We start from the raw sequence: 26,573 nt of genomic DNA on the forward strand, positions 1-26,573 counted from the left end.
TTATATTTTAAAATTAAAATATAGAAGAACCTGACTCGGCCTGACTTGACGCACAAGTTGACCGCAAATGGCTTTTGCCCGAGTTACAAGGCTGGCCAACTGTGAGTAGAAACCAACACCTGCAAGTATCTGAATATAGACGAGCAGGAAAAAGCTAAGACTACACTTGAGCAAACTCAATTCAACACATGATCCAAGTGACAAACTAGCATGGCCTCCTCGCAGACCTTACTAGGATCTTGCAACTAACTCAACAGCCTGTGAAAGTATGTGATCATGCTGATGCACTTCTTTGCCCTGCCAAACAACAATTTCTATCCTATCAAAGGCATTTAATATCCTTGTTTAACGCAGTAGAATCTTAATGGAGAATATGCAATGGAATGAATGGAATAATCTAAAGGCTAAAGTACGTCAAGAGAGGCCAATGTGTGAAACTGTTAGTCACTAATGGGAAGTTTGTCATCTCCGCAACCATCTCAAGCAGCAACCGTGATTGAACTCGAGATTATTAAAAAAACAACTAATGTTGGATTTTCCTTGATTCTTTAGCAAATCAGACAAAGTATGCAACATTACTGACTACAAAAGTCTACTTGAAGCTAAACCCGAATGAACAGTGAATTAAATACAGCGAAGTCTGAAAACTCCAGAGCCAATCCATGATACAAAATATGGACCCACTATACTGTCTACAAGCTCCCGGTACAGTTGCCTCATACAACAATAGGAGCAGCAAGTGCAAGCGGCAACAAGTTTAAACCTACAGTATACACTTCCCTGGTGTTGACCTAGAATTTACATTTCCTCCAACTTTACATCATTTGAGAATTCCTAGGACCAAAAAAAAGTGAAAAAGTAGAGGGAAAAAAGAAGTAGAAGTTGAGGTGTTGAGCTGATTCTTCAACTGTAATATGAAAACAAAAATCAAAACCCATATCAATGATTAGGTTAAGAGCTTCAAAACAAATGCCAATGCACTAATATATCACATAAAATACTAGGAAAAATATTACCCACCTATAGGAGGAGAATCCAGTTGCCATGGAAAAATTCCCCCTGTAAAATATTCAATATCAAAATCAATAAAGTTGTCAAGAAAGGTTCTGGTTTGACTGTGGGAATGCTTACGACATGCAGAAAGCCTCCACAGCGGCATAGAAGTGTGCCAAGCTAATCAGCAGCTGAAGATCCAATCTTACTTCACAGTTCTGGTGTGGGTCCTTATTGTACAAATGGGTTGTGTTAGTCGCAACACTGTAGCCGACCGTCCTTATAGAACTGATCAACAAGGACCTGCCTGCATGAGCTGTTATCCCCTCACGCCAGAACTTCTTTCTCTTTAAAATACGAAAATTTAGTGCATGCGACCGAGCATAGGAGAGCTTGGTCTGAGATCCAGCGACAAGTTTGTGTTGGTTGGATTTCTCAAGAGCTGTGACACATGATCGGCTAATGCTACTTGTCCACTATACTGCACTTGATTTTGAGTTGGTCTAGCAAACGCCTTACCAAGAATACTACTTTCTGTAGTCATTCTTTCCCGAAAAACAGGAGGGCATTCTGGTTGCACGCCTAGAAATAAGTCAGGTTTTGAGTCTTGAAAAGTTCCAGCGTTGGAAGAATTTAGGTAAAGACCAGCTGATGATCTGTGCATACCACTGTAACCTCCGTTTGCATAAGTTGATGAATGTCTCAAATGAAATGGGATTGCTCCATTACCACCAGTAAGTGGTGTAGATGAGCCAGAAGTAGTGATTGGGCTTGAGATTGATGTCGGAGATATCCGTCCACTCATATGGCGCGGGGATCTGGCCTGGAGAGGACTTCCAGTGGGAGATACGGGCAATGACATGTTCTGTGGTATATGGTTATCACTGATGCAGAAAAATACAATCATGCATGAACATCAAAGACTTTTATTATACTAGCAACGCAATACTATCTGGTTCAATAGCCAAACAGACATCAAAGTGAGCTTTTCTTTTCATACACAAACTGGCAGCTTGAAAATTTTAGAACAATGCATTATAATTATTATTTCAACAGAAAAAAAAAGTCATAGTGATCATAAAACAGAAACAGAAAGCTAGAATACACAAGCATTTGTAAGCAATCTTTTTTTGGTTTGTGTTTATCTTATACAGTTTTAAATGTACTTGGTTGGATTTTTTTTTTTGTTGGGTGTGGGGGTTGGGAGGAGGAAGGAGAGAAAGTTGACAACTCCAAGTCATCAACACCCCTAACTACCTCTGCTCAAGCTACCCCAAGTACACACACTAGAAGTTGACACTTTTCTCTGAAAAAGCTACCTTAAGTACTGTTAAGTTGTATCATGTATATGATCATAAATGTATATACATATAAATATATATGATACATATGTTAATATCATTGTAATAAGTGATACCCAATAGGGGTATTTTAGTCTTTTCACTGTATAGGTTCTGCCTACTAGGGGCATTTGTGTCTTTGTATATATTTTTTGTTTTCTTTATTCTTTTTTTGCTTCGTAAATTCTGTTTTTTTAATGGGCAATATTGTCATTGCCCAAATATAGCTGTTGGGAGAACCCAACAACCGTATTGGCTCTCCTTTGTATATATATAGGGGTGTTTCCCCTTAGAAGGGTATTACTTTCTCAAGCACCAATTCTCTCAATAAGATTTCTTGGATTTTGGACTTTGGTACTTCTTTTTATATAACTCCCAATAGTTCTTAACTCTCTGAATCTGTCACATAGGTTCTGGTATAGGTGCAGCGATGCGGCACTTTAAAAATACTTGGGAGCGGGAGGGTATATATATATATATATATATATATATATATATATATATATATATATATATATATAGAGAGAGAGAGAGAGAGAGAGAGAGAGAGAGTTTGGGTCTAGATCAAATATGGATCTAGATTCATACTCAAACCCCTCTTTTATCTCTCTTATTAACTCCACCCCACCGCCTCTCTCTCTCTCTCTCTCTCTCTCTCTCTCTCTCTCTTTGCGAATAAGAGAAGAAGAAGAAGAAGGTACCTCTCTCTCCCTATCTTCATTCCTCCCCTTTTTCTTACTTCTCTCTCTCTCTCTCTCTCTCTCTCTCTCTCTCTCTCTCTCTCTCTCTCTCTCTCTCTCTCTCTCTCTCTCTCCTCCTCCTCCCCCTCCTCCTCCTCCTCCCTGACTTTCACCGACATAAAAAAAAATGTGTTGGAATATTTTTTAAAAATTTTGAACAAAAATGACCCGGGTGTAAGTTGACCTCACCCAAGGGTTTTTTACTACACCCGCACCCGCGTCGCGTCGCGTCGACGTGGGTGCAGCGGCCTATTAGCCGAGTCCCTGTGATATAGCTCCAAATATAGAAATAATTTAAGTAGATCTAGTGTTTCACTGCAGATGGTTCTTCTCTTGATATTGAAGGAATTGGTGTTTTGAAAAATCCTCCAAATTTTTCTATACCTAAAATTAGATCTGTTCCAAAACTCAATTTGAATCTACTTTTCATTTCTCAAATAGTCGATCAAAGTTGTAAAATCTCATTTTCATCAAACCAATGTTTGGTGTTGAATCTCCAGTCCGGGATGCATAGAGAAGAAGACATTTATTACATGGATCAGTTAATCATTCCTCAAAATACTTTTTGTTACAATGTATAAAAATTGGACCTTTTTTTGTATCATCAAAGGCTAGGTCATCCTAGCATATCTAAATTATCCAATGTACCTCATTTGAGAAAAATTTGTAATAAAAATTTTGATTGTACTGATTGCATTCTTGATAAAATGAAAGTCATTCCCTTTGATGAAAGAACATTTTTTGCTTCTAAACCACTTGAATTAATACATTCAAATGTATGGGATCTTACACCAATTGTATCTAAAGGTGGCTATGCTTATTATATGATATTTGTTAATGATTATTCTCACTAGGATTTATTTTCTTAGGCACAAAAATGAAGTGTTTGAAAATTTTAAAACTTTTGACAATTGTCCAAAACCTATTTAAAACTAATGTTTTTATGTTTCGCTCTGATTCATAGAAAGAATTTATGTTAAATGATTTCAAAAAATATTTAGATCTAAATAGCATTATACATCAAAGATCTTGTGCTTACACTCAACAAAATGGACGGGTCGAAATAAAACATACATATTATATAAACTACTAGAACTCTCCTCATTTAGAAAAATGTTCCTAAAGAATTTTGGACTGAAGTTGCACTCATCGTTGTCTATCTTATAAATAGAAAGTCCTCTGTCAAGCTTCAAAACATCTCACTTTTTGAAAAACTTTATAAAATTCTCCCTGATTACTCTAGATTAAGAAGCTTTGGTTACAAATATTTTGTTCTTACCATCAAAAATGACAAATTATCTCCTAGAGTTATTTCATGTGTCTTCCATGGATATGGAGAAAAATAGAAAGTTTTAGATGTTATGATCCAAAAAATGATAAACTCTATATATCTCGAAATGTGACTTGTTTAGAACGAGAATTTTTTTTTTATCAACATGTGCCTAAGAAAACTAGTAATTATCCATTTCCCAGCCAACCCCTCGTCCTCGCCCTCCCCGATTCCCCTTCCGACGGTGGTGGCGACAAGAGACAGTGATGGTAAGTATCTCTCTCTTTGTTCCTCTTCTTCTTCCTCCTCCGCCTTCTTCTTTCTTCTTCTTCCTTTTCCCTTCTTCTTCCTTCTCCTTTCTTCTTCTTCCTTCTCTGCCTCCTCTTATTATTCTTCTTCCTTCCTTCTCCTCCTCAATTTCTTTTTCCTTCCCCTCCTTCCTCCTCCCCTCATTGGCGCAAGGGCTAAACCCAGGCATGTTGGGTTCAGCAAAACCAAACTCAAGCTTGGGTTGGGTTCTAAGTTCGGACGATTTTTTTTATGAATTTTATTTTAATAAAAAATTTAATTTTGCTTTTTTATTAATATAATTTTTTTTTTCTGTTTGACTGTTTCCTATTTTCTTAATTTACTTAGTGTAGCCATAATATATTTAGGTTGATTTAATTGTGGTGTTATTTTTTATTGACGAGGAATAGCAATTGTAGAATGTTAATTTGATTTATTGCATGAATTTATGCATGATGAATTGATGATATGATAATTGTTTTTATTTTATTAGTGTTAACTTCATACTCTTAAAAATTATATATATACCCTCCCCGAACCCCCACACTCAGGATTTTTTTTAAAGTGTCGTAACACCGCACCCACATCTGCACCCGCACCTATGTGACATAATTGACACTACTATGTTTGTTAAGAATTTTGATGAAGGTCTCGTTATCCTTCTTTATGTTAATGATATGATCATTACTGAAGGAGATAAACAGGGAGTTAGTTATATAAAAAATATTTTAAAATAAAATTTTGAAATGACAGATCTAGGTTTCCTTCGATATTTCTTAGGGATTGAGGTAGCATTTTCTATACGTAGTTATTTTCTAACTCAATCCAAGTTTGCAACTGAGATTATTGACAGGTTTGACATTACAGATGAAAAGAGGGTGGAGATTCTTGAAATTATTAACGCAAAGATGAAGATCGATGATGGAATACCCTTGGAAGATCCCACTCCTTATAGGCAGATGATTGGGGCGCTTACTTATTTGACTATCACCCGACCTTACATCTCTCATGCAGTGCACACAGTCATCCAATTTCAACATTCTCCTATAATTGTACACATGAGTGTTGTTATGTACATTATTAGATATTTACAAAATTTTGTTTCTAAAGGATTGTTATGTCTTCCTCTTCCCCACTTAAATTAATTGCATATACTAATTCTAACTGAGGATGAGACCCTAATGATAGATGTTCAACTACTAGTTTTTATGTGTTTATAGGTGATTCACTATGTCACATAGACACGGCAAAAGGCCCCACATACCTGTGTCGACATGGCTTGACATGAATACTGATACCGGGCGTGACACGGGTTCGTGTTGGGCCTAGGTCGAACTAAAACCCAACCTGAACTCCTATTCTCTAGCTCTTTTACTATTGTTCCCTATTATTCTCCTATTTCCACCCTAACCAGCAGGAGAATAAAAAGAACGAGGGGAGGAGAAGACGAACAAGTAACAAGAGAGAGAGAGAGTGGGTACCTCCTCGCTCTTTATCTTCGCATGGAGAGAGAGAGGCAGTGCGTATGGGGTCCCCCTCGTTCTTCTTCTTTGCATATATATATATATATATATATATATATATATAGAGAGAGAGAGAGAGAGAGCAACAACTCCTCGTTCTTCTTCATATTGAGATCGAGAGAGAGAGAGAGCAATGATCCTCTGCTTTTTTTGAAAAAAAAAATGAAAGAACAACCTGATGTGATGCTCCTCAGCGATGCACTACTCCTCGGTGAGCCTTCGACGTTGTCCTCCTCCTTCTCACTCCTTCAATGCCTCTGTGTCGTGCTTCTTTTGGTAACTCCCTCTCCCTCGTCACCACCTGCTTATGTTCTTCCTTCTTTGTTGTTCCCCTTTCCTCCTCCCGTTCCCTCTTCCACTTGTCCACCATGACTCTCTCTCTCTCTCTCTCTTTTCTTTTTCTCTTCCCAACATTTACCATTCACTTATAACACAGGGTAGCCATGTGTTATAACTGAGTCATTCTTGGAAAAGACCCAGACCATATTTGAATTAGGCTTGGATCTGATCCAGGTCTGAATTAGGCCTGGGTCTTATCTGATCCAGGTCTGATTCAGACCTGAGTCTAACTTATATAGGAATCAAACCTGGGTCTGATCTAGGTCTGAGTCAAACTTGGGTCAAAGTCAAGACTGACATATAATATATATGTAAAGAGAGATCATTCTTGGATCAGACCCAGACTTGTGTCTGATCCAGATCTAAATCATACCTGAGTTTGACCCAGGTCTCAATCAGGCTGGGGTCTGGACTCTGGTCTAGGTCCAAGTCAAACTTGGGTAAAAAAAATTATTTTACCCCTTGTAAAAATGAAAAGATCCCGTTTGGACATTTTAAAATGAAACAAACATCCCCCACCCCCCAACACACACAGACACACATGTTGTACCCTCTCTACCTGTACCCGTACCCATGTGACATAGGTGATTCGTTGGTGTCCTGAAAATGCAAGAAACAGCATGTGTCTATACTCAACGGAAGCTGAGTATCGCGCCATGGCTGCCACAACATTTGAAATCGTGTAGTTTAAAAGATTAATGGAGGACATGGGGGTGCATATGCAAACACCTTCTAGGTTGTGTTCTGACAACAAAAGCGTCATCTGCATAGCGGGCAATCGTACATTTCATGAACGTACCAAGCACATCAAGATGGATTGTCACAATATTTGTAAAGAATACCTTAAGAAGACTATTATCATTCTCTATGTAGCTTCAGAATTCCAGCTAGCTGACTTTTTACAAAAGTGCTTCCATCTCTCCCGTTTCATTTCTTGACAAATTTTCAGTAATTACACTGTAAGTGTAAGGGGGAGTGTAAAGTTGTATCGTGTATCATGTATATGATCATATATGTACATACATATATAGTCTATATGTAACGCCCCAAAATCCCGAACTACTTTTTATGAAAAGTTTGAAAGCTTTGCACTCGATCCTTTTTCAGAGTTTAAAATGATAGTTCAACAGAAAATGGTGTTTGAAATAACAAGTCAACAGACCTTTGGCGCATTACAGGTGAACTTTTCTTTAGATTCGTATCTCCATATAAGCATTGAAACCACATAGATTCAAAACAAGGTTTTTGATAATTAAAGTTTATACAAAAGACGAATTTCAAAAGAAACACTTATGTAAAATTTCAAAACGTGCTCAGGAACAAAACATCAGAGAAAGAATGAAATCTTGATATAATCACGTCATCGCGCCATCGCGCCATCGCCTGCCGTACAGACCTAATCATCATTTGTACCCCATAAAACAGGCCAGACTTATAAAAATTTGGTCGATGCATAAATATCAAAATTCAGAACAAGACTAAGATATGTGTTCCCTTCGTGATGTGCAGTTCAGAATAAGTAAAATGAGCATAATAATCTTGTTTCGATAATTAACTGTCTTGAAGATGCACAGGAAAAACGTAGAAACAACTCAGACTGCCCAGAGGTTTGTTATTCTATGTATTTTGATACTCCAGACAACTAGCTGAGTTTGTTCCTAAGGAGACGGCCAATGGCCGAGAGAGAATTCCCCGCAGAAGACATTGGAATCTACCACTTAGGATAATTTTTGGTAGCCCAGTCCCCTAACTCTAATGATCGGGGACACCGAATCATTGCAAATCGAGGAGCGTAGTTGTTAACAACTTGTCCATCGGAGTTTTTGTACCATTTCATCATCTCTTTTAATAGAACCAAAGAAACGAATAGGTATGTCAGGTTCTATTTTAACTGACGACCCATTCTACATGCTCTGGTCTTTTAAACCAAATTGAACATCTTGCCTGTGAAGGCAATCATCACCATTTATGTGATTTTCTTTTAATCGTGCATTTACACACTACGAGGTTACCATAAACCTTTAGTCCAATCATTGTAGTACTAACATGCCGTGCATGTCTGATAGTATCACTACGATGAGAAAGATATCAGTTTCTCATAAAGAAACTTCAACAATTATTTAGAAATTTCAATATTATTCGCTTTAGACCGAAGAATATCCGAGTTATTTCGGATACCAAAAAGGATTGGACGTACATACCACCTAGGGCTACGTAGTCAAAGCCCTTTTGTTATGCTAGTTTAAAGAGAAAACTCTGTAGAGAATATGCAAACGCCAAATACTTATTTTGTTTTTCGAGATAGCAAACATTACAAGCTTGAAATGTCGCATGTGAAATCCTTTTAAAAATAGAGACTCGGCGAGGATATGCAAATTTGCATCTTTAAATACATGAATACGTAATCTAAAGTAGACAGCAGTACGCAAAACTGCATACTTAATAAAGTTATATATGTATATAGAATACATATATATTAAAGCATAAGTTTGTGCACATTACAGTGCGGAAGCAAAGTAAATGACATAAAGCAAGGCCCGATGTGTGAAATCACACATTGAGCTAAAAAATTACGTAAGCGATGCATGATGTACGAAATCGTACATCGGCTAAATAAATTGTGTAAGAGTCTGTGCACATTACAGCGTAGCGGCAAAGTAAATGACGTAATTTAAATGGACAAGAATACGCAAAACTGTGTCCTTGAGTTAAAAGCTATGTCACACGGACTCGGCTAGGGAGGTGCCGCACCCGAGTCGACACGCCCCGACACGGGTGCGGCTTCGGACTCGGCCTGGACTCGGTCAACGCCGAGTCGGACTCGGTCAACGAGTCGAGGCCGAGTCCGTCCACATTTTGGACTCGGTCAACTTTGACCGAGTCCAAAAATGTCTATTGAAAAAACTAAAAAAATGATTTTTTTATATAAAAAGATACAGTGCACAGTGTTGTGCCAGCGCACAGTGCCTGTGCACAGTGCTTGTGCCTGTGCCTGTGCACAGTGCCTGTGCCTGTGCCTGTGCACAGTGCACAGTGCACAGTGCCTGTGCACAGTGATGTGCCTGTGCACAGTGCTGTGACTGTGCACTTTTTAAATAAAATAAAATTAAATAATATCTTTTTAAAAAAAATAAAATAAAATAATATATATATATAGCCGAGTCCCCGTGTCCAAAAATTTTAAAATTGCGCCGCACCCGTGTCGCACCCGCACCCGCACCCATGTGACATAGGTTAAAAGTATATATATATAATATATACAATACTAAAAGTTAGAAGTATTCTGTCATTTGTTCTTGTATGCAACTTTCCGCCTACCTTGGAGATGGTATGAATCTCTGACGATTCTGAGCGTAGGTTCTTAAAGGCTCGTGCCTTGTCAAGCATGTCGCGTCCTTGTGTCGGTGTGGAGCGCTAAAAGGATTATATTGCGCTACATAAAGGATGATATTAAAACCTTATCGAGACGACGATTGCGTCACAGGGGTCAAACCCGAACCCAGTTTGAGTCGTGCTCGGTACAAGAGGTGGGGGGTAAAGTACGACTAAGCCAGACTCAATTTACTAACTGATCCGGCTCGGTCTGAAAGCATGGACCGAGCTGAGCTCGGTTGGCTAAGCAAACTGAGGGAGGGGGGGCGGGCTCAGTAGTCAGGCCGAGCCCGGCCTGGTCCCAATCCTGTGATAGGACAGAGCCTTGTTCAGTCCTTCAACAAGGGAAAAGGATAAGGGGGGACTGACAGCCCCGCTAGCATGGAAGAAGCGAGAGAGCACCCTCTAACCTAGCGAGCCAGAGCCACCGCCGTAGGTGGCTATGGGTTGCCAGCAAGAAAAAAAACAACAGGGAGAAGGTGGGTGGCGACTTCAGCCACCCCCACCTGGTCGACACCCAAAAGCCACATCAGCAGCCACTACTTGTTGTTGTCCTTTGAGAAAACAAGGGAAGAAGGAGAAGAGGAGAGGGTGCTTGGCACCCTCTCTCCTGGCGAGCCAGAGCCACCACTATTGGTGGCTCTGGTTTACCGACGAAAAACAAAACGGGGGGGGGGGGTGCCCATTTCTGCAAGAAATCATAAGGAGAGGAGAGTGCCAACATCATTGGTGGCAGGGCAGCATTGGGATTGCATCAACAGAAACTTGAAGAAGGAGATGTGGGTCTAAGGGTGCAATGGGTGGCTTAGGGCGGTGGCGTTAGTAGAGAGGCGACTGAGGTGGGTGTTGGGTGGTGGAGTCGGTTGCCTCAGGCAGTAGGGGAGAGGTGGCACCAGGGCGGTGTCGCTGCTCAGGGAGTAGCCGAGTAGTCCTGACGACAAAGGTGATGATGGTTTTCACCACCACCCGTGGCTAGAGAACCACAGTGAGGGTGTGGGTCAACACCCTCACAGCAAACGATGAGAGAGGGAGAGAGAGACTTACAAGGAGTCGAGGGGTTGCGCTGACGTGAGAAAGAGGGAGACGAGGGGAGGGGGAGAGTGAGAGAGAGTCGAGGAGAGGGATGAGAGGCGAGAGGAGCTCAGGGGAACTCTGGCATGCCTTCGTCGTGAGAAGGGAGCTCCGGCAAAGGGTGCCGAGATCAGGTGCGGGCAGTGTTAAAAACGCACCTCAAGGCGCAAAAAACACGCCTCGCCTCGAGGCGAGGCCCTTTTCGCCTTGAGGCGCACTTAAAAAGTGCAACATCATTAAAGCGTACGCCTCATGCGCCTTGAGGCGTACGCCTTGAGGCGTACGCCTTGAGGCGAGGCGCGCCTCAAAGTGAGGCACGCATTAAAAATCGAATGGCTCGGACCCGAGTTTGACCAAGATCTGGGCCCGTATTCTCGAAAGATCAAGAACCTGTGTCTTTAAAAAAGACACAGGAGCTTCGGGGCGAGGGAAAGCCCTCGCCCCTTCTCTCTCCACTCTGTCCCCTCTCGTCATCCACCACTGCTGTCGTCGGCCACCACTCGCCGTCGGCCACCACCCGTCGCCGATCATCGCCTCTTCCACCTTCTTCTTTCCTCTGCTGAGAAGGCATCGGCGACCTGCCGCGCCAGCGACTCACAGCCACCGTCGTCCATTCCGGCGACCTCTGCGTTTTCCGGTGACAGGTAAAGTTCTTTGCTTCTTCTTCTCAGTGATGGGTCGACCGACAGGGGGGCAGAGCCCCCCTGTCGCCCCCAATCTGTGTTATCTGAAGGTAACAATTTTCTGGGTTTTCTTCTACCCTTTTCGTTTTTTATTTTGTTTCTCTCTCTTTCTTTCTAGTTGCTTTTCGTGATTTATACGTAGATGTGTTTGTTTCTGAACAATATGTTCCTTTGTTTTTATGTTATTTTGCATCTAAATATGAATGAAATGATACCATTTTTATCTTTAAATGTAATTGGTATGTTTTCTTTCCCATGTTGACTGATTTCGTTCATTAGAATTAGTGGGTTCCTCTTTTTATTAAGTTTCATCTTTTTTTTTTGGTGTTGATTTGTGTGAACTCATCTTATTCAGATATTTTAAGTTTTATTAAAATATGTATCTTTTATCCCTGTCGAATTGCTGGAATCAAAAGATCTCAGTCCTCTGATTGAGAATTTTCCATATATTCCCCCTTTCTTATGTTAAGCATCTGAAATATTCGAACATAATGGTGACCTCTGCTTAGCATATTCAATATATGTTTTTTTTTTCAGCATTTTCACAATTTCTTGGGGTTGATCTCCGAAGAAGTTCTTGTAAAAGTATCTTCAACAAGATACTTTAGTTGATAACGCAATAACCTTGAGAATAAATGTGTGAACATACACACCCAAGAACACTTGTGCACAAATGTGCAAATGCACTCATAAGATTCATAAACAACTAAAGAGGTTGGGCTATAATCCCAAATCCCTTGAGAAAATACAAGAGGAGCAGCCCATATATATAGGGCTTTGAGAAGGCCTTGGGAGGGGCTCCACATAGTCGTTGGAGCCCCTCCAACGGTCACAAATGTGACCGTTGGAAGGGTCCAACGACTAGTGGGTTGGGCCCCTCCCAATGCAAGTACAATGCATTAAATGTAAAAAGAAAAAGGAATAAAGAAAAAAGAAAAAGAAAATAAATACAAAAACATATTCTCGAAAAAGAATGTGTAAAATTCCTAAACTACCCTTACTAGGAATATATATATTTTATATATATAATTGGTAAATACATATACATATATTATATATATGTATATGTATTACCTTATATATATAAAATATATATGCGAAATTACAAGTTTGATTACATAATTTAACACCCCCCATCAAACTTAGGGCAAGATGACCGAAAGTTTGCCAAGAAGGAAGTTGAACCGCGGAGCGCACAAGGCTTTAGTAAAGAAATCTGCCAACTGATATTCGGACGTGACATAAGGGAGATCAATAACTCCTCGGAGATACGCTTCATGAACATAGTGACAATCCATTTCGATGTGTTTAGTCCGCTCATGAAAGGTGTGATTCTTTGCAATGTAGATTGCACTCTTGTTGTCGCAGCATAGCTTGGTGGGTCCTTCAATTTTGATCCCCATGTCTTTTAGCAGTTGGTGAATCCAAACAATCTCCATGGTAGTAGTTGTCATGGCACGATATTCAGCTTCAGTTAAGGAGAGCTACACTTTTTGTTGCTTCTTGCATCTCCACGAAATTAGTGAGTCTCCTAAGAACACACAGAAACCAGTGGTGGAGTGACGGTTATTTGGGTCACCTCCCCAATCTGAGTCAGTATAAGCAATCAATTTTAAGTCAGAAGAAGAGGACAGAAAAACTCTCTTATTTAGAGTACCCTTTATGTATCTTACAACTCGTAAGATGGCACTCATGTGAACGGATGTAGGCGCATGCTGAAACTGACTTGCAGTGTGGACTGCATGGGATATATCTAGTCTGGTAATACTCAGATACATTAGAGATCCTACAAGCTGTCTGTAGGGTGTAGGATCCAAAAGGGGAACCCCATCATCAATTTTCATCTTTGCTCCTACTACCGCAGGAGTTTCACAAAGCTTCTCATCTGTAATACCTGACCTGTCAATGATCTCAGAAGCAAGCTTAGTTTGAGATAAGAAATATCCTCTAAGAGAGTATGCTACTTCAATTCCCAAAAAATAAGTTAGAAAACCCAAGTCAGACATTTTAAATTTATCTTTTAAGATAGATTTTATACGCTTAACCCCGTTAGAATCACTCCCAGTGATGAGCATGTCATCAACATACAGAAGTAAAATTACAATCCCTGCATTGGATTTTCTAACAAATAGAGCAGTGTCAATAAAACAAGAAGAAAAACCATTCTCAATCATAACAGAGTTAAATCTATCATGCCAAGCCTTGGGAGCTTGTTTTAGGCCATAGAGTGCTTTCTGAAGACGAAGCACCTTTCCCTTAGGAGTCTCCATTCCAGGAGGAGCATCCATGTAAACTTCTTCGCTTAAGTCGCCATTTAAAAAGGCATTTTTCACATCCATTTGATAGATGTTCCATTTGTTGATAGAGGCAATGGTTATAAGACATCGAATAGTGACCATACGAGCTACAAGAGCAAAAGTTTCTTCATAGTCAATACCATATTCTTGACTATATCCTTTTGCAACCAAGTGAGCTTTATACCTTTCAAGGGATCCATCACTTTTAGTTTTTACTTTGAAGACCCATCTGCACCCTATTGTTTTCTTACCTTTAGGAAGATTTTGAAATTCCCAGGTTTTGGCTTTTCTTAGAGCCTCAAGTTCATTGTCCATGGCATTAATCCATTCAGGGTACTTTCGTGCTTCTTCAAAATTTCTAGGTTCTATATAAGAGTGGATGGCACTAAGGCAGGCTCTATATCTTGGTGAAAAAGAGTCATAGAAAATGAACCTAGAAGGAGGCCTTCTACTTCTCTCAGTTCTACGAGGGATCACTTCATTCTGAGAGGCACTGAAACTGGCATCATTATATCTGTCAAGAGCACTCCTAAAGTTGTTTTGATCTCTATGAGAGTAGGTGATAGGGTCTCTAGGTAATTCAATAGGTTGATGTGACGAAGGAGGCAAGGAGATGTTTTCCTCGGTTTCAAAATCATTTGGGTTACTTTGATCTGACTCATTATCACTAGTATCATCGTCCTTATTCAGTAAATCAAATAAAAAAGAATAATCCATATTTTCATTATGGGGGTCACAACGTTCAAATCCACTAATATTTTCCAAAAAACTCACGTTTCTGGAAACATACAATTTATCACTTTTGATATCATAACAACGAAACCCTTTTTGGGTTTCAGAATAGCCAAGAAAGGCACAAGGAATGGCTTTAGGAGAAAGTTTGTCATTCTTATCAGTGAGAACAAAACATTTACACCCAAAGACCCTTAACCTGCTATAATCAGGTTCCTTATCATACAGTTTTTCAAAGGGAGAAATTTTGTTTAAATTTTTCGATGGGAGTCGGTTTATGAGATAGACAGAAGTAAGGGCTGCCTCAGCCCAAAGATTTTTTGGAATGTTTTGAGAAATGAGCAAAGTCCTAGTTGTTTTAATGATGTGCCTGTGCTTTCGTTCGGCTAACCCATTTTGTTGAGGGGTTTTTGGACAAGATTTTTGGTGAAGAATACCAAAATTTTCAAGATAACTCTTAAATTCATTTGAGAGGTATTCTCCTCCAGAGTCAGACCTAAAGATTTTTAAACATCCATTGAATTGATTTGAAATCATCATGTGAAAACTTTTAAAGGTTGAAAAAACTTCATGTTTATGTTTAAGGAAATAGATCCAACAAAACCTAGTATAGTCATCCACAAAGATCACATAATATGAAAATCCTCCTTTTGACATTACCGGAGCCGGTCCCCATACATCGGAATGGACAATTTCAAATGGTTTTGTCGTAAACATGGATCTTTGAGGAAAAGGCAAACATTTCATCTTCCCAAGAATGCATTCATTACACAAAAAGTCACTTTTACAAAGATGTTTAACAAAGGGCAAATAGGAGATTTTAACTATATTGGGATGACCCAATCTCTTATGTCATACATGAATATCTTTGTTTTGGACGACGTTGCAAAATTGACTCTTGGGAACTTGAAGAAAATCTACGTAGTAGAGGTCTCCTCTTCTAGAGCCTTCCCCAATCAATCTCCCGGACTGGCGATCCTGTATCCAACATTTATTAGAAGAAAATTTTATATCGCAACCATGGTCCGAGAGTTGGGAAACGGAAAGAAGATTTAGGTTAAGGTTTGGGATAAAATGAATTTTTGGAACAAAGAAGTCTTGTTTTTCAAAATTACTTATTCCTTTAATCTCAAGAGATGTTCCGTCCGCGGTTGATACAAAGGATGGAAAAGAATTTTTAGAAAAATTTGAAAGAGAGCAATAGCTAGGGGTCATGTGAAAGGATGCCCCGGAATCTAAAAGCCAAGATGACTTACCGGGGGAAGAGGATGACATAGCGGCTCCGGAAGTACCTCCCTTGAGAAGAGGTTGTAGTGCTTCTACGATTTGTTGAAGAGAAAAAGACTCACTTGATGAAGAAGGTCGTTCTTCAACTTGAGATGCCATAGCCGTTGCAATCAATTTCTTCCATTTAGGACACAAAGGTTTGATATGTCCGGGTTCTTTACAATGATAGCAAGTCACTTTGCTATAGTCTCTTTTGCCATACCGATCATTTCCTCCTTGACCTTGATTCTTGAAATGAGGAGGTCTATAGGTCCTCATGTTATTTCCCGGTCTTGACACGGCATTAGCCATTTCACCATCTTCTTGAGTAGAGGAAGTAACAAGAATGCTAGGATTATTTTTGTCAATCCCCATACGGGTTTCTTCACCACTTAGCTTGATGATAACATCTTCAAGTGAGGGGGATGTGAAGGCGGAGAGAAGAGAGGACCGAACTTGTTCAAACTCGGGTCTAAGGCCATTTAAAAAATTGAAGAACCGGTCTTCTTTAAGTTGTTTGTGCCTTAATTCGATTGCCTCACCACTCCATTTAGGTTCAAGGATTGCGAGCTCGTCCCAAATAGAGGATAATTCGGCAAAGTACTCCCGAATGGTCATATCATTTTGTTGGAGAGTCAAAGCCCTCTTTTGGAGAAAGTACTTGTGGGATAGATCTCTTGAGGTGTACATTTTCTCAAGATATACCCAAGCTTCAGAAGCCCTTTTAAATTTGATGATATTGGCATTTATCTTGGTCTCAACGGATGAAAAAATCCAAGATAAGATCTTGAAGTTCTTCATTTCCCAATCATCATGTTTCTTAGAATACTCTTCAAGGGCCTTTTGTCCTTCATCCCCTTCAAGGATCTTAATATCCCCTCCTTCAATAATGGTAATTTTGGGTTCCGGTTCCGGTATGGATCCATGAACGTAACCCCAAAGCCCCTTTCCTTTAATATGGGCTTCCATATTACCGGCCCAAACATGATAGTTTGAGCCATTAAGCTTAAACCCAAGAGAGAAATGGGAGTCTTTTTCGCCCATTAGAGAGGAAAGAATGCAAGGGATAGTACGTACCTTAATTACTTTTCGCGTCTTTCTTGACAAGAGATGCTCCTAAAATATTGCTCGAAGAAGGTGATCCTCTTTGATTTTAAAAAACTTGAAGGCACGTTTTTCGAGGAATGCAAGAGAAGGCGAATCGCAATTCTTCTTCTTCAACGAGGCTCTGATACCATGTAAAAGTATCTTCAACAAGATACTTTAGTTGATAACGCAATAACCTTGAGAATAAATGTGTGAACATACACACCCAAGAACACTTGTGCACAACAAGCACAACACACCGAATCACAAATGTGCAAATGCACTCATAAGATTCATAAACAACTAAAGAGGTTGGGCTATAATCCCAAATCCCTTGAGAAAATACAAGAGGAGCAGCCCATATATATAGGGCTTTGAGAAGGCCTTGGGAGGGGCTCCACATAGTCGTTGGAGCCCCTTCAACGGTCACAAATGTGACCGTTGGAGGGGTCCAACGACTAGTGGGTTGGGCCCCTCCCAATGCAAGTACAATGCATTAAATGTAAAAAAAAAAGGAATAAAGAAAAAAGAAAAAGAAAATAAATACAAAAACATATTCTCGAAAAAGAATGTGTAAAATTCCTAAACTACCCTTACTAGGAATATATATATTTTATATATATAATTGGTAAATACAAATACATATATTATATATATGTATATATATTACCTTATATATATAAAATATATATGTGAAATTACAAGTTTGATTACATAATTTAACAGTTCTTGATATACCTTCTTGTTGAATTCTAGGGATGGTTATTTTGTTGGTTTAACATGCTCTTCTTTCTTCGACAACTTATTGAAAGATATAGAGAGAGGAACAAAGATTTGCATATGGTTTTTATTGATTTAGAGAAGGCATACGATAGAGTACCTAGGGACGTTCTCTGGTGGACAATGATGAAGAAAAGTGTTTCTCTCAAGTACATTAGTATAATTAAAGATATGTATGAAGGAGTAGTAACCAATGTCCGCACTTGTGGAGGGGTGACAACCAATTTCCCGATAACGGTTGGGTTACATCAAGGATCTGCTTTAAGCCCTTTCCTATTTGCGATAGTGATGGATGAGCTTACGAGATCAATTCAAGAAAATGTACCGTGGTGTATGTTGTTTGCTGATGATATTGTTTTGATTGATGAGTCTAGAGCTGGGGTTAATGCTAAGTTAGAATTATGGAGACAGACATTGGAAGCTAGAGGTTTTAAGTTGAGTAAGAGTAAGACTGAATATATGGAATGTCGGTTTAGTAAGCAACGAAGTAGTGATGGGAGTGTAGTGAAGCTTGGTTAGCAAGATATACCGGTGGATGATTGTTTCAAATATTTGGGATCCATCATTCAAAAGTATGGAGAAATTGATGGAGATGTAAATCATAGGATAAAGGTTGGGTGGATGAAATGGAAAAGTGCTACTGGAGTGCTGTGCGATCGTAGAATGCCATTGCGGTTGAAGGGAAAGTTTTATAGGACGACTATTAGACCCGCTTTACTATATGGTACGGAATGTTGGGCTGCCAAGAGACATCATATTCAAAAAATGAGTGTAGCTGAGATGCGGATGCTTAGATGGATGTGTGGAAATACAATAAAAGATAAGATTCGGAACGAAGAGATACGTAAGAAGGTAGGTGTTGCACCCATTGAAAATAAGATGCGAGAGAATCGTTTACGGTGGTTTGGACATATTCGGCGAAGGCCTAATGATGCTCCAGTTAGAAGGTTGGAGAAATGGGAAAATATATTAGTTAAAAGAGGTCGGGGTAGGCCTAGGAAGACTTGGATGGAGATGATAGGAAAGGATATGAATGCTTTGAACCTCACCGAGGACATGGCGTTGGATAGAAATGATTGGAGGAAAAGGATTCATGTGGAAGACCCAAAATGAATTTCTTTTTTGGTTCATATCGCTGACCCCAATTGTTTTGGGATGAAGGCGTAGTTGTTGTTGTTGTTGTTGTTGTTGAACATGCTCTTCTTTCTTCGAAAAAAAGGAAGACAAATTTCGTTGGTGTTTTATTTGTGTTTTTAAGGATATTTTTTGTCTTTTGTTGGTGCTTTTTTGTGATGGTATTCATTTCAATCGATGCAAAATTTGTTTGGAGTGCCTTGGAGTTGGTTGTTGTTTTCTTTTTGTTTTTGAGAAGAAATCTGGGATCCAAACCACCTCCACTCTATCTCTACTATGTGTGTGTGTGGCTATAAGTGTGCATTATTGAATGAACTTTGAGACCCAATTAAAAAACTGACCTAATTATATTTATTATTTTTTTCTCGTCAATTATGTTTTTTTCTAGGATTCGTATATAGCTTATACACCAAGATTGTCTATTTTGCATTTGTTTTCATGTAATGAGGTCAGCAGAATGCATGATGTTAATATATATTTTGTGTTATGTATTTTTGCAGTTGAACAATGACAAAAGATGTAAGATGGGATCATGGAGTTAAAGTTCCAAATCCTACTAATGATCCCAAACTCGTAGGACATGTAATTTGCAATTGCTGTCATAAAGAGACTACAGGAGGCATCTATAGGCTAAAACATCACTTAGCTGGTACAAAGCATGGTGTAAGCATGTGTGAAGCGGTTCCACCTGACGTGAAAAGATTTTTTCAGAATCATCTAAAGGATCAGAGGCTAAAGAAAGAAGAGTTAGAACAAAACAAATTGGATATCGGGAGAAGTGTTTATTTTGGATCATCAACTGGCGATAATGTGAATAAAGAAGCTAGTGGATCAGGTAGTGATGCAAAAACAAGTGCAGCTGGTCCTATGGACCTTTTTGTGAACAAAGAAGCATGACAAACCACAATAAACACTGCTTTCAAAATGAATAAAAGAAAAAATGTATGTCGTGCCATTGGTAGATTTTTTTATGCAAATGCCTTATCATTTAATCTTTGCAACAGTCCATATTTTGGTGCAATGGTAGAAGCTATTGCAAATTATGGGCGAGGGTTCAAACCACCTTCTTATCATGAGATCAGAACGTGGATTTTGAAGGACGAGGTAGATTATACTCATGAAATTTTGAAAGAGTTCAAAAAAGAGTGGCCAAAGGTTGGTTGCAGTATTATGGCAGATGGTTGGACAGATGGGAAAGGAAGAAACTTAATTAATTTTCTTGTGAATAACTCATTTGGGACAGTATTTTTGAAGTCCGTTGACATCAGCGACATGGAAAAAACTGGTGCAAATTTGTGTAAGTTGTTTGAAGAAGTTGTTAAAGAAGTTGGTGAAAGTAATATGGTGCAATTCATTACAGATAATGCACCAAATTATGTGGCAGCTGAAAATATATTAACAGCAGGAAAAACATGTTTTTGGACACCATGTGCAGCCCACTGTTTGGATCTTATGTTAGAAGATATTGGAAAGATATCAATTTTTAAAGATACAGTGGAAAAGGCAAAAAAAATTACAAGATGCATTTATAGTCATGCATGGATATTAAATTTAATAAGAAAATTCACAAAGAAGAAAGAACTTCTGCGTCCAGCCGTCACTCGTTTTGCCACAACATATCTTACACTTCATAGTATTGGATGCTATAAGAAAGAGTTAAAGTCGATGTTCTTATCTTCAAATTTTAGAACATCTAATTACTATAAGAAATCTGATGCTAAGAACATTTCTTATATTGTTCTTAATGATCATAAGTTTTGGGTTGCCATATCATATGCAATTAAAGCTACACTACCTCTCGTGAAAGTGTTGCGACTCGTTGATGCAGACGAACCTGCTATGGGATTTTTGTATGACGCAATGGATAGAGCGAAGGAGGAAATTGCTTCAAACCTTGACAATGTCCAAAGAAAATATAAACCTATTTGGGACTTGCAACTTCATAAGCCTTTGCATGCAGTTGCCTATTAATTAAATCAACATTTTCATTATGCTGACAACTTCAACCCTGATGGAGAAGTTATGGGTGGCTTTTATGATTGTGTTGAAAAATTAGTTTTTGATGCAAATATTCGGTTGAAAATTAGAACACAAATCAATGCATTTAAAAAGGCAAAGGGCTTGTTTGGCAGAGAGGCAGCTGTTACAGCAAGAAAATTAAAAAGTCCTGGTAAGTTTGCAATTATGTTGTTATTTGTCAATATTTTTTTATGTTTTTGTTAATTATGACATTCTTAATGTTTTAATCAATTTTTTATTATTTTATTTGAATATAGTTGATTGGTGGAGTTCATTTGGGCACGAAAATCCTGAGTTGATGAATTTTGCAATTCGAATTTTAAGTTTAACATGCAGTGCATCGAGCTGTGTGAGGAATTGAAGTACTTTCTCATTGGTTTGTGACTTTGTATTTTATTTTTGAAATACATTTTTATATATTTAATTATCTTATATTTGATTATCAATGATTTGAAATTATAGGTGCATACAAAACGAAGGAATAGACTTGAACAAGAGAAGATGAATGCATTGGTTTTTGTAATGTACAATATGAAATTAAGAGAGAGAAATATGAAGAGGAGGGCTACCAAAGACCCTATATGTCTAGATCATATAGACTCAAACGATGAGTGGATTGTGGAGAAGGAAGATCCAGTGTTGCCAAGTGATCCCAATTGGTTGGAGGATCCATGGTTGGATCCGAACTTCGACATAAATGCCATTGAGCATGTGCCTATTGAAAAAGTCACTTCACCTCATGTTTCACAAAGTGGTTCTAGGCAAGACATGTCTTCAAGAGATCGAGGTAAAGCTATATTCCTTTTACCTAGCTATGAATATAAATGTATTTTTTTAATTACATAACATAAATATTTAATACATGATTTTTTATTGAAGGAAAAAGAAAAGCAAAAGAAGTAATTGAGGATGTGGATGAAGAATGTGTAGATGATGAAGATGAAGAAGAACCTATTTATATGGATTCTTCAGATGATGATATTGAAGACTTAAATATTGATGATGACGAGACACAACAAGAGCCTAGGCCCTAATTCATATCATAGAGCTATTGGCCATTTATATGTTTTTGGGGACTTTCAGTTGTAATTGTGAATGTTAACACTCTCATTTTGAAGAATTATGGACAAATACATTTAACATTTGGTTGTTAATGTTAACATGCATTTTTTAATTATGACATGATGTTGTTAGTGCTAATATGCATTTTGTTGTTAATGTTAGTTTTTTATTGAATGAATGCTCATATTTATGCAATTAGATACTTATATAGATCAAGTTGTTGCATTAATGTTACTTTTACATGTTAATCCATGGTTGCCAGTTGAGGAAGCGGGAGCGGGAAGCGATACGGGAAGCGGGAGCGGGAAGCGAGGCACTTTCAAAATTTTAGGAAGCGGGGAAGCGTGGGACCACTTAGGAGCGATTCGGGAAGCGTCTCGGAAGCGACCTAGGAAGCGTCTCGGAAGCGACCTAGGAAGCGTCTCGGAAGCGAGGGGGAAGCGAAAAAAATAAAAATAAAAAATAAAAAATATAAAAAATTTGAAAAAACAGGGGAAGCGAGGGGGAAGCGTGGGGGAAGCGAGGGGGAAGCGTGGGGGAAGCGTTGGGGAAGCGTGGGGGAAGCGTGCTTCCCATTAAAGGGAAGCGCGTCCCCCATTAAAGGGAAACGCGTCCCCCATTAAAGGGAAGCGCGCTTCCCAAAAAAGGGGGACGCTTCCCCCCACGCTTCGGAAGCGCGACGTTTCGCGCTTCCGAAGCGCGCTTCGGGGAAGCGCGCTTCCCCTTTTAGCTAGGCGCTTCCGGTAACTCTGTGTTAATCTCATATTTTTTTCGTATTTATTTGAGATTTTTTATTTCGTGTTGGTTGGCGTTTCATTAATAAAGCATTTCTTATTTATTTATAATTTTAGATCATTTTTATAGTTTTTTTTAAGTTTAAAAAAAAAATTGAGGCTTACGCTTTGCGCCTCGCCTCAGATTTTGGTGGAGCGCCTCGCTACGCCTCAACGCTTTTCACAACACTGGGTGCGGGGGATGTAGGTTTTGTAAAAAGAACCCCCCCCCCCCACCCCCACCCCCCACCCGTGGGGGGTTTCAATAGACCACGAGGAGCAGGGGGGATGCGACCCGGATCCGGTCGGATCCAACCTAGATCCAATCAATTTTTTTTTTTTGATAAAAACTCGAGTCTTATATCCTACCCCTCTTAAAAGAACTTTGTCCTCGAAATTTCCTTCAAAGGTTATCTGCAAAGATCGTAATCCAAGTTAATCGGGGTTAACGAGGATGCACACACTCTGTGTGTGTAAACCCAAACACATAAGCTCTTAAAGTGATCAAGATAACTCACAATAAGTTCCTGCGAAAAGCTTTGGGCTAACCACTTGGTTGAACAAGATTTATACATGATTTCATTGATTAACTTTTGTCTGGCAAAATTCGCAAATTTACCGAATCACAAAAAGTCTTAACCTACGACTATTAGAGTATCTATTCATTATTCTCTACTTATTCGGTCATGGTGGCATAAACACGGTCTGCCACTACTTTTTGTGGTTGTTGATGAGATTGTTGTTGTTGTTGCTGACCATCAGATGTGGTTCGTCTCTGCCAATTTGTTGCCTTCTTGCGACATTCACGAGCGTAATGCCCCAACTTCCTGCAATATAGACAGCCACCAGTGTCTCGGGGGCATGGTTGTCCAGGATGAACATAGTTGCACTTTAAGCATATATAATTTGGCTGTTGTTGTGCCTCTCTATCTTGATTTTGCTTCTTGAATGGGGTTCTCTACAATTTGCCATTAGCAAGTTGTCGTTTGTTGTCTCCACCATTCCCAACAGACTTTCTGTCTTGTCCACCCTTAACTTGCTCTCAAACATCATTTAAAAGGGTAGTTGCCGCAACAGCTACAGAGAAAGTTGATAGCAGACTGGTTAGAACCCGATGACGGAGTCCTTCATTTAGTCTCCGAATGAATTTTTTGGCCCGCTCGCGATCATCTTCGAACAGGCCGAAGCAGTATCGTTCCAAGTTCTGAAATCTCGTAGTGTAATCTACCAGTTACCTTGGCATAACTCCAAAAATTCTTTCTTTTTGTCTCGTGCATGTGGAGGAAAATAGTTTGCCAAAAAAGCTCTACGGAAAGTTTCCTAAGGAATAATTGTCGCTCCCAAAAAATGGATACCCTGGGTCGCATCCCACCATTTTTGGGAGTTATCCTTAAGCCGATAAGTACCAAAAACAATCTTCTTCTCTTTGAGTGTCGACAGTACTTGAAAAGCTCGTTCGGTCGCCTCAACCCAGTTTTCAGCGAGCTCAGGATCGGCCTTGCAAGCGAAGGTCAAGGGATCTAGTTTCAAAAAAAAATCACAAGTGATTATGCCTTGATGATGGTTCGCTTCTGTAGTTGTTGTTTGATACCGCTGAGCACGAACTTGACTTTGAATTGCATTGGCTAGAGTGGGAATCCATGACGAATTCCCGTCGTTCAAACCATTCGTCAGGCGACTTGCCATTCATACGTCGCGCCATCCTTTATTCGCACCAAAGGACGGGTAAGTCGGCATTTAAAATAATCGTGGTAAACAAATAAAACAATATTTTTATATACTAAAAAAATACTTTACAAAAACCCATCATCGCTGGTTGATTTTATAGAAGGTTAAAACCTGTCGAATAAGAGTTCGTCGACTCTACAAAAAGCATCAACATCCTAACGTTCTTTACTCCCTCCTAAGAATGGTTCGGGTACTGCTTAACACCGCTCCTCGCAATACTCATGCGCCTAACCTTCCGTGGAGAAGAGGGGGGTAAGGTCGAAGTGCTAGTAGGTGATTCAGGCATGTAGGGGAACGCTGGCGCAGAATGTGGTGAATTTAGTGAGTAGTTGGGTGACTTGTCGCCTCGTGTCCCTGTTGAGTCTTATGAGTATTCCACCAGCAATGTCACAGGGACTCGGCCAATTGGGTGCCGCACCCGCATCGACGTGATGCAGGTGTGCGAGCGGGTGCGGCACACGGTGCGATCAACCTAACCCTGGGTGCATTGACCGCACCAGGGGTCATTTATGTCCAACTTTTGGACTTTATATATATATATATATATATATATATATATATATATATATATATATATATATATATATATTTTTTGCCGCACCCCCTCACCCAAGTTTTTTGAAAGTGCTGCACCCCCGCACCCGCACCCATGTGACATAGTCCACTAGTCTAGGTATATCAGGAGAACCTCTTACGGAGGAAACTTCATCCTCAAGGCCTTGCACAACCAACTGCTGCATGTTGTGACCTTATTTAAGATAGCATTCTTCCACAAAATGGCCCATCACACAACAAAAGATATAATTAACAGAATCTCGGGGTCACATTTGACCCGGGTGAGCTTGAAGGCATTTCATCCGTTTACCAGGTCGTCCTAGGTTGGTGCTTTCGTAAACCAACCTATCCACCTTATGATTCATGTTCTGAACAATCGATTGAAGTTGTTCAACAGCTTTAGTCGAGGCATTTATATCTAAACCAAAATATATTTATTTAATCAGGATAGATACAAAAATAATTTAATCAAGAATACTTACGGTGCGCTGCAGATGTCGGATGATCAAGAATTATTGTATTCTCTGTTGCTCTGATACCATTTGTAATGCTCCAAAATTCCAAACTTATAAGCTTTGCATTCAATCATTTTTCGGAGTTTAAAATGATAGTTCAGCGAAAAATGGTGTTTGAAATACCTGGGGACACCGAGTCACTGCTACTCGAGGAGTGTAGTTATTAACAACTTGTCCATCGAAGTTTTTGTACCATCTCATCCTCTCTCTTGACGGAACCAAAGAGACGAATAGGTATGCCAGGTTCTATTTTAACTGACGACCCATTCTACATGCTCCGGTCTTTTAAACCAAATACAGTATCTTGCCTGTGAAGGCGATCACACCATTTATGTGATTTTCTTTTAATCATCCTGCATTTTCAGACTACGAGGTTACCATAAACCTCCAGTCCAATCATCGTAGTACTAACATGCCGTACATGTCTGATAGTACCACTACGATGAGAAAGATATTGGTTTCTCATAAAGAAACTCCAACATTTATTTAGAAATTTCAATGTTTCGCGCTTTATGTAATGAAATGATAGAAGCCACGAATGTACTTGAATCTACTTAAAAGGAAGTATCTAAAAGATACTTTAGACAAGACCCATAAAAGGGTATAAATGGAAAAGCATAAAAATAACAACAACAACTACGCCTTCATCCCAAAACAATTGGGGTCGGCGAAATGAACCAAATAAGAAATCATTCTGGGTCTTCCACATGAATCCTTCTCCTCCAATCATTTCTATCCAAAGTCATGTCGTCGGTGAGGTTCAAAGCATTCATATCATTTTCTATCATTTCCATCCAAGTCTTCTTAGGCCTACCTCGACCTCTTTTAACTAATATATTTTCCCATTTCTCCATCCTTCTAACTGGAGCATCATTAGGCCTTCGCCGAATATGTCCAAACCACCGCAAACGATTCTCTCTCATCTTATTTTCAATGGATGCAAAGCCTACCTCCTTACATATCTCCTCGTTTCAAATCTTATCTTTTATTGTATTTCCACACATCCA

The 26,573-nt window shown here is 39.3% G+C and overlaps 1 protein-coding gene across 4 annotated transcripts in view; it reads right to left on the minus strand.

Moving 5' to 3' along the window:
- Window positions 1-511: 511 nt before the first annotated feature.
- Window positions 512-26,573, minus strand: part of LOC149822290 (mitogen-activated protein kinase kinase kinase YODA-like) — a 132,946-nt gene continuing 106,884 nt past the window's right edge. For 2 of the 4 annotated variants that reach the window (XM_089980978.1, XM_089980979.1), the window contains exons 12-13: window positions 1,021-1,877; window positions 512-907 (exon numbers count right to left, since the gene is read on the minus strand). In XM_089980978.1, the coding sequence (XP_089837104.1) occupies window positions 1,358-1,877 (520 nt within the window). In that variant the 3' untranslated portion in view covers window positions 512-907; window positions 1,021-1,357. The remainder of the gene's footprint in view (window positions 908-1,020; window positions 1,878-26,573) is intronic. The other 2 variants (XM_089980981.1, XM_089980980.1) reach the window with 2 other exon arrangements.

Source organism: Nuphar pumila, chromosome 11, assembly GCF_984573655.1.
Source record: "Nuphar pumila chromosome 11, dmNupPumi1.hap1.1, whole genome shotgun sequence".
Lineage (NCBI taxonomy): Eukaryota > Viridiplantae > Streptophyta > Magnoliopsida > Nymphaeales > Nymphaeaceae > Nuphar > Nuphar pumila.